The 9012-nt window shown below is 53.6% G+C and overlaps 2 protein-coding genes across 2 annotated transcripts; both read right to left on the bottom strand.

Annotated features, from left to right (window-relative positions):
• Positions 1-593: 593 nt before the first annotated feature.
• On the bottom strand, positions 594-1345 carry ColSpa_11911 (serine/threonine-protein kinase; the record flags this gene model as incomplete). The annotated part of the gene is made up of 2 exons (XM_049278123.1): positions 594-749; positions 806-1345. The coding sequence occupies 2 exons, from the start codon at positions 1343-1345 to the stop codon at positions 594-596; spliced, it is 696 nt and encodes a 231-aa protein (XP_049134080.1).
• A 1521-nt stretch (positions 1346-2866) lies between these two features.
• Positions 2867-3163, bottom strand: ColSpa_11910 (uncharacterized protein; the record flags this gene model as incomplete). Its single annotated transcript, XM_049278122.1, has 1 exon — positions 2867-3163. The coding sequence occupies one exon, from the start codon at positions 3161-3163 to the stop codon at positions 2867-2869; it is 297 nt and encodes a 98-aa protein (XP_049134079.1).
• Positions 3164-9012: the final 5849 nt, after the last annotated feature.

Raw genomic sequence — 9012 nt, 5'->3', positions numbered from 1 at the left:
CAGAAGGGCACGGAAAATGATTTCGCGCGGGCTGCATGGAAGAACGAGACGAAAAGAATGGATTGGAAAAGAATAGATTGGAAAAGAATGGATTGTTGAAAACTACAGTAGAAGCCTGAGAGTCTAGTACGAAAGAATATGTAGGGTTATCTGTTACGGAGCAGGAAATGGCTGACAGAAGCTCGATTCGGCGCCGGCGTTGTCTAGGCCTTGCACTCATACTCTCTTGGGAAGACTGACACACGTGCCAGACTGAGTAGACCAAGGAGACAGTCGGTGTCGCGATGTCTCATGAGCGGATGCTGCAGGTACCAGTGAGAAACGTGACCACAGAGGGATGCGAATACCAAACGGCGGGCACTACCAACGTTTTGCAAGTCGTCGATGGACGACGCCGAATCGATTGCGACCAGGAAAGCAAACCCGTCCGAGTCCGGAGGCCAGCGGTCGAGGTCGTCTATACCTGGGGTCTCCTTGCAATACTTTTGCATGAGAAGCTGAGAAACACGGCATACGGTGTCGACATGGTGCTGGCTGTGGCCCTCGAGCGGCCGGCAAAGCTCTTGGTTGGCTGCTCCGTGTCAGACGTCGGATCAACAGCCCAACAGCATCAGGCTTCCGTCGCTCCAGTTGCTAGGAAAGTACTTGCCAATCTTCACTATTCCCGCATCGGTCACCAATATGCTGCGGCTGTCGAGCGTGGGATGTTCAAAGCCTTCGGCTTCTAGATAGCTGAGACCGTCTACGACCTACAACGCAGCACACGTCACTCTTGATCCTCGAATGCTTGCTTTCCGTCACTTACCTGACCAACGATGGCACCCAGCTGGGCTTCGTCGGGATATTTCGGGCATTTCGCCAAGTGGTAGAGACTGAACGTCGTGGGCTCGAACACGGCGTGCAGAGAGGGGTCTGTCATGTACGCATGGATAAACTCGACAACGTTCCGGTGGCGGAGCCTTCTGAACTTTGACAGAGCCTCTTTCGACTCCAGCAGAGCGATCTTTCTGATGTGGACTTGCCTTTCCTGTCTTACCGCCACCGTCAGGCTGCCCCCGAGATCGTGTAGCTGGAACTCTTCCCGGTAATGTTTCCAGGGCGAGCTCCATTCGATGTCTGACGTCTGGGCCGAGGAATGGGTTTTCTGCGAGCGAACGATATTCTGTGCTGAGCCCGTAACCGTGGCGTCAACTTTTCTCTTCTCTGGCCGTGATGCGATGTGCAAGCTATCGTTCGTTGCCGGCGTGTCGGTCGCAGAGCGTACGCTATGACCCGATGCAGTAGCATTTTCAACGGTATGATGAGCCGGAAAAATAGCAATCTGGGTCTTTCGGTTGGGTTTCATGATGTTCATTCGAACGTCTCCTCCTGTTTATGTGGTGATTTCACGGTCTTTCGATTGTGTATAAGTAGACATGCTGGAAGCATGTTTCGGCGATTGCGCAAGGCATGCGGGTAGAAAATCGGCTCCAAAACCGGCGACGGAAGAGAGGGAACTCTGTCTCACACGATCAGCTACCCAGCTAGGCTTCTCAACCCGAGTTGTGGCTGGTGATCCGGCCATGGCGTCTGCATGGAGGGACGACTGAACTGCTACTGTGCGTATGTTGTTTACCTTGATACTGTAGGCGCAAGAAGCAATTCGCACATCGGCGAATGTCTGCATTCCACTTTCTGAGGTGATTTCGTAGGCATAGCCAACTGCGTGGTGCTCAATCGCGTGGTACGCAGTGAAAGGGTGGAAACCTTGCTGCTGAAAAAGTTTGGCTGTGTCGCAGAAAGCAGAACAAGGCATGAACTATCTTCACTTATCCAGAACACAGTAGAAGCATGATCAGATATAGTACACGACGGAGCGATGCGCGTTCTGTTTACTAAATAAGCCAACGAACCCAGCACATGAATTCCATCAATGTGCTTGCAGCAGTACCAATTGCCACAAGCCACCAGCCCGAAGCCCGAATCGGTTACGAAGGGAGTGTAAGCAAACAAGACGCTCAATAATCCCCCGGATGCAACATTCCATCTTGCGACGTAGACCGTTCAGCAAATGTCGATACACCACGCAAAAACACACGAGACGACAAGCCACCAGCCCGTCACTCTTGTAGTCACTGTTGTAGTCACTGTTGTAGTCACTGTTGTAGTCACTGTTGTAGTCACTGTTGTAGTAGCTATTGATGTTGCGACCATTGGCCGCCTGAGCGACGACACCCACGGAACCTGGTGGAACAGAGCCTCTTACACGATGATATGCCGATCCACCCAGATGTAGTTCGCACGCCACTTGAACCCCAACCATGCCAGACTTATGGAAGCCACGCCTGAAAGTATAGACGCAAGAGCGACCGGATAGTCGACGACTCAGGATGAGCCTGTCTGTCCGACCCTGCCCAAGTCTGGCAGAACTTGCAACCGCCTCAGTGACGCGAACGTGTACGGCAAGGACGATGTAGCCGGCCAACAACAGCCACGAAAAGACTCTCGCTAAGAGGGGCCACCCATACCTTGAGAGAACTGAAGAACGGAGAACAGCATCAGAGAAGCGGATGATCGACGACTCAAACAGGAGCGAAAGCCGGCCCAGAGGAAAAACCCCGAAGCTCATACACCGTTCAAAAGCATGAAAAGAAGCACTTTAGAATCATGAACAGGCTCTGGTCTATTCCGGTAGATTTTTCCCCTGTGTCTGCCTACTCCAGCATGTCTCGAACTGATGTCTGCACGCCATGTAGGAATGAGCTGGTTCTTCGGGGCGCGCATATCTGTTCCAAAGTGTTGTTTGTAAACACGTCTAGGAGAACATGCATCGTTGCTAGGTGCGCATGGATCGGACCGCCCAAACGGTTTATAGTACTTTGACAACCTAGAAGGCGGTGCAGTTTGCCAGATAGCTGATTCTTTCCCGCTCCAATGTCGACCTTGTCGCCCTCAGCAACTCATGCAGCTGATCTGCCAACTCGAAAAGCTCCCGCACCAGGCCAAGCATGGTCCTCCACAGCCGACGCGTCGCCGTGAGCTTGCGACAGAGAGTCATGTTCTCCTGGAGTAGCAGGGGTATGGCCGTGTCATACTGTTCATCAGCCTGCTTCGTGAGTCTCAGCAGCAGGTCATCGAGCTCGAAGGTGTCGGAATAAACGCTTGACGTGCGACGAGGTTCCATCGTTGCTGCAGCACTTGTCTGGTCGCGGTCCGTTTAAGTACTTTGGAGGGATCTACTTCTGGCTTAACGGCTAGCGTTAAGTAGGGTCCGTCGCCCAACCAATTACTGTCATAGCCCTTTCTCCCGCAATCGTGATAATTTGACAGCCGCCGGGCTTTCAGAGCGCTAATGCATCGTTCCGCGATAGTTCCTCGCCAACCATGGCTGCAGTCTGGTGTTTACGCCGCCGTTGACCATCACCAAGAAGCTGGATCCAGCCCGATCACGAACACACCAGCGGACGCCGAGCGGTTCGAAAACTTCTGTCGTCACCCTCTTCCCCCACGTAGTATTCATAGCGTGGTCGAGCGCTTCCTCGCAAGGATTCTGCCCGTCAACGCTGATATATGGAACTTCCCCTCAGGTTTGGAAGCCTTTCTGCGCCATCTGCTGTTATGGGCCGACATAAGCGGGGCTGTATTCTGCGGTAGTCTGATCTACCTAGAGCGGGCTGCGCATCGGGGACAAAAGGCTCCGGTGACTGAGATGGGACGGCGTCTTCGGGTCTTGGCGGCAATCATCCTCGCCCAGAAATATCTTGAAGACGACACATACGAAACGCGGTTCTGGTTCGGCCTGACGGCCAGGATGTGTTCTTCTTATTTCACACACGACGACATTAATAACGCTGAAATGTCACTTTTGGAAGATGTCACTTGGGATCTGAGAATACACCGTCAGGAGATGTACGTAATCAGTACGCTGGTCCGCCATCCGGACACTGTCTCTGTGTTAGACCACAGGGCGCTCTGACGTCAGCCAAAGACCGTTTTTCAATGTTGGCATGCCCGAAACACGCGTTATAACGAGTGATACATACACGTCAACTGCAATCTCTCCTAGTTGAAGATAATTACAGCACTACTGTCGTCGAATAGGGAAAAAACGGCGCGACAGTCTCGTCGCAGTAGCTCCAATTAGGGTCGTACTCGTCGGCACAGCGAAAGACCGCGAACGTTGAGGACCGACCCACTTCAAACGACGGCATGAAAGCTAGGGTCCAAAAGACGCTCTCCCCCCTCCACCCCCCCCCCCCCCCCCCCCCCCCCCCCCCCCCCCCCTAATCTAGCGCCACCAGATGCTAGCGCCAGATTTGGCCACAGCCGCCACCCAGTCCTGCCACTTTCTCTTCCTTCTTTCTTCCATCCTTCCAACGAGTCCAGCCCCGACACCCCGGTTATCCCACGAACCTGCCGCCTGGTCTAGGCCTGGTCTAGCCCGGTCCATCTAGGGCCAAATGCGGCCGTTTGGTTTGATGCTTTGCGTCCCGCCCCAGCTCGGCGCTGGATCTGCGGGTGTCAATCTGCTTTTGACCCAGAGCCTAGAACGTGTGTTTACGCAAGTATTGACAGCAGTTTGGTGACGTCGTTCTGCAAGGGGTCGACCAGCCTCCTCACATCGAAGCCCCGCAAGCGGCTAGAGAGAGGAGCGGAAAAGAAAAACATAAGTAGGACCGTCATGTCCGGCTCGGACTAAGGAAATTTCTTGTCGGGCTGGGCCTCTAGCCCCCATCTGCTGAGATGCCGTTGACGCTTTTGCAACGATGCCACTAGCGATGTTGTTTTTTGCTTCCCCGTTGATACTAGCCAACGATGCCGCCGCACCGGTTCTGCACGTCGTTTTTGTTCTTTGCTTCCCCGTTGATGCTAGTCAGCGATGCCGCCGCACCGGTTCTGCACGTCGTTCTTGTTTTTGCTTCCCCGTTGATACTAGCCAACGATGCCGCCGCACCGGTTCTGCATGTTGTTTTGTTTCTTTGCTTCCCCGTTGATGCTAGTCAGCGATGCCGCCGCACCGGTTCTGCACGTCGTTCTTGTTTTTTGCTTCCCCGTTGATGCTAGTCAGCGATGCCGCCGCACCGGTTCTGCACGTCGTTTTTTGCTTCTCCGTTGATACTAGCCAACGATGCCGCCGCACCGGTTCTGCACGTCGTTTTGGTTCTTTGCTTTCCCGTTGATGCTAGTCAGCGATGCCGCCGCACCGGTTCTGCATGTTGTTTTTGTTCTTTGCTTCCCCGTTGATACTAGCCAACGATGCCGCCGCACCGGTTCTGCATGTTGTTTTTGTTTTTTGCTTCCCCGTTGATGCTAGTCAGCGATGCCGCCGCACCGGTTCTGCACGTCGTTTTTTGCTTCTCCGTTGATGCTAGTCAGCGATGCCGCCGCACCGGTTCTGCACGTCGTTCTTGTTTTTGCTTCCCCGTTGATACTAGCCAACGATGCCGCCGCACCGGTTCTGCACGTCGTTTTTTGCTTCCCCGTTGATGCTAGTCAGCGATGCCGCCGCACCGGTTCTGCACGTCGTTCTTGTTTTTTGTTGGTATCACAGGCGTGATACCCGATCGGGTCATTTGGTGAAGCAGTAGTTCAATTCTGGTTGTATCTAGTTGCTCCCGGAGTAAAAAAAAGGGAGGAAGTTCGTGATACACGAACTGCCTTGGATTTAACCGCGAGAGCACTGTGGAATCCCTATAATGCTATTGGCCAAGAATAGCCGGCAATTTCCTAGCATTCCTGGCTGGGGCTGGAAGTGGCCGGGGCCACTTCTGCGCCACATACTCCTTGGGTTTCCGACGAGTTGTTCCAACACTGGCAACTTTCTATTTTTGCCACGACCGTTGGAAACGCACGATTGCGTCTCGATATCTAAGGACTGTAACAACGTCGAAAAGCGATGTGAACAGGTAATTCGCAAAGGTTGCACAGATCGCGGAAGGCGGAGGAACCGTTTCTGCGGGCGCCGCGCGGCGGCGCTGGCCGTCAATTGAGGCCACGGGTAACCCATCCTTCCATCCTTATTTTCACCATGTTGTTGCTGATGAAGTTCTCCAGGGCCTTGTTCGGGTTGCCTTTCGTTAGTCCGTCTGCCGGGTTATCCTTCCCATCGATCCAGCGGATCTCGTAGAGCTCGCGGCGCTCGTACGATTGCCTCAACGCCATGATATCGATCATCAACCGTTTTTCCTTTGTAGTGCCGAGTTTCACCAGACACTCGTAGAGGGAGTATGAGTCGGTACATACTATTGTCGGGATTGGCGGAAGACCAAGGCGGTTGGTAATCTGCTTGATCGTTGAGGAGGTGGCGTAGGCCATATCGACGCCGGCAACCATACCGTAAACTTCCGACGCGAGCACGCTTCGTGTCACCCTTTTGCTCTTCGTGGAGCTGAAGTGGACAATATTGCCTTTAAGCGTGAATTCGTCGTCGTTGCTCTCGTCGTTCGCGAGGATAATAACGAAGCCGATCTGCGACGTGAAGTCGTTATTGTTTGCGAATGAGCCGTCGACGAAAACATAGAGCTTTGCGGTTGCTAGGTCCAATGGTATGAAGGTTAGTCCTCTCTGGAGATTATCGATTTGCCACGTGAGCCTTCGATTGAGATCATTGATCTCCCGGGCTGTTGGCTCTTTGTGCTGCGCAGCGGCTGATAAGTCGAAGCAGGCCTCCGGTTGGCAGATTGAAGCGATGTATGCACCACGTGCGCGTTGCTGGATGTAATCTTGCTGGGCGCTCGGCGAAGCAACGTCCACAAGGCGCAACTTATTGCCTTGGCCCTTCTGGCGAAGTATAAGGTTGCCATTATTCTCCAGGGTGAGAATGCCGCCGTTGAACGTGAGAGGTTCTTCGACGGTAAGCGTTTGCTTCGGCTTCGCGGCGAAAGCGGCTCTTGCGAGCTGTTCGTCTTCCAGCTGGGCGAAGGCCTCGTTGGATAGGCCAAGTGTATCGTCAGTTTGCATTCCGACGATGGCGAAGTTTGGGTTCTCGGCTGACGTAACAAGTAGGCAAGGATCGTAAGTTGAAGTAACCATCTGGAGATTCTCTCTGTGATGGCGATGATAGGTTGCCCACCAATGGGTGCCTGCCTCGGCAATTCCGTATAGCGGTTTGACGACAGTCATAATCATGTTTTGTGGGTAGTTGTGTCGTATTTGTGTCGGAAGATGAGCGAGGATAGTGCGGCTCAAATTAGTAGTTGACTGGACATAAGCTTGGATTATATCGCGAATCCATAGAGATTTCCCGTCGGCTAGCAGCGACGGGGCGATAGCTAGAATCAACCGTTGGCTTGATCGTTGGATCGTAGGCGACTGTGTAAGAATGGTCTTTTTTCCGTTGTCTGCGTATCCTTGGATCACAAGCCTAGATTTCTCATAAGGTTGCTCTGTGTTCTTGCCTTTCACTTCGTTCACAATTCTTGATTCAAAGATTCGTGTGTGACCGTGCTTCTTTTCGTCGAAGGGTGTGAATTCAAATACTCCACGGCCGATGAGACTGTCAATCTCCTTTTGCGTTGATTCTTCGAAGGGGGCGCCGGGGGCCGTTATCTTGCCTTCCTTGCGTAGTTGAACGGCCAGCACGGCGTCGGATTGTTCCTTTGCGGTGAGGAAGGCTGTGGACTTCGCCACGAAAGGGGCGGTTGACGCATCATATTCTTCACGTATGTAGTTGAGCAGATTCGTAGAGGGAATGAGGTTTCTGTGCGGGCGGCCTCTCAGGCGGCGTTGCGTAGGCGCAGGGGGGTTCTTGCGCGGGCGACCTGGTCCTCGGCGCTGTTCTGTAACGAGCGGGTTCTTGCGAGGACGACCTGGTCGTCGGCGCGGCGGAGGTGCCTCGGGTTCTTCGTCTTCGCCAACGACGATCTCATCGGGTGTTTCTCCTTCTTCGCCGTTAGAAGTGATTGCTGGGTCATCCTCCTCACGCGTGGGGGATCCCGCGGCCGGTTGTCCAGCAACGTCGTCAGGGTCAGTGTGGAAGGGTTTGACTGCTGTTGAGCGGAAGACTTTTGGGCCTCGCGGGGTGTCAATGGTGCAGTCTTCGCCGTCGACGGCAATAAGTCGGAAGGGGCCTTGCCAGCCGTCTTTCTCGCGCCATACGCGAACCTCGGACTGTAGTGGGAGTCTTATAGTCAAGGAAGTGTCTGGGCCGTTCCTCATTGCGAGGGCATCGTCAACCTTACGTTTCGCGTGGATTTCTCGTACTTCCTTGGTTGCTTTCCTTATTGCTTCTGCGCGTTGGATGATGTCTGGCGATGGCTGAGAATCGTCGGTCATGCGCGGGTAGGCGCCGTAAACGAGGAGGGTTGGCACGAGGCCGTTAGGTCCTGCGGTGTCGTTTATCGCTTTCAGGGCCATTTGCAGGGCCAGCTTTGGGCTGGCGGAAGGATCTTCCTTGCGAATGATATCGTAGATGCGGCGGAGGGTCGTGTGATAGCGTTCTACTTTTCCCACGCTGTTGTGGGCCTCGATGGGAACCTCTTTGATAGAGATGGACATCGCTTTGGCCGATTGCCTGAACTCCGTGGATCGGAAATTAGTTCCTGCGTCGGTGACTATCCAGTCAGGGGGTCCTTGGTATACATCAATCCAGCACATCCTAAGGGCCTCCCAGGTGCTCTTTGCAGTGATATCAGGTAAGAAGCGGCCTGCGTTATATGCTGTTGCTGTATCGACGACGTGAAGGACGGGTCGATTTCCCTCGAGATACATGATGTCGACGATGATCTCGTAGTTGAAGTTGTAGTCGTCACGCAGGGTAAACTTGAAGCGGTGAGGGCTCCTTGCGTGGAGTTGGCAGCGACGGCAAATCTTCGTCAACTGCTCAATTGCCGCAAGTTCGATCTCATGGCCTGACCGTCGGAGGACTTCGTATAGTCGTCGGACAGACGGGTGGCCAAATCGGCGGTGTAGTCGCCGTAATTCAACATCTGTAAGGTGGCTCCAGGCAATAGTTTCTTCTTTCTGGTCCTCGAGAAGCATCCAAGCGTGACCCCATTTCCGTATAACAGGTACTTTTATATTGCCTTGCTTGAG

This window comes from Colletotrichum spaethianum (assembly GCF_022836535.1).
Source record: "Colletotrichum spaethianum MAFF 239500 DNA, contig52, whole genome shotgun sequence".
In the NCBI taxonomy this organism is placed as follows: domain Eukaryota; kingdom Fungi; phylum Ascomycota; class Sordariomycetes; order Glomerellales; family Glomerellaceae; genus Colletotrichum; species Colletotrichum spaethianum.
The sequence above is the reverse complement of the archived record's forward strand: the minus strand, read 5'-3'. Positions and strand labels throughout refer to the sequence as shown.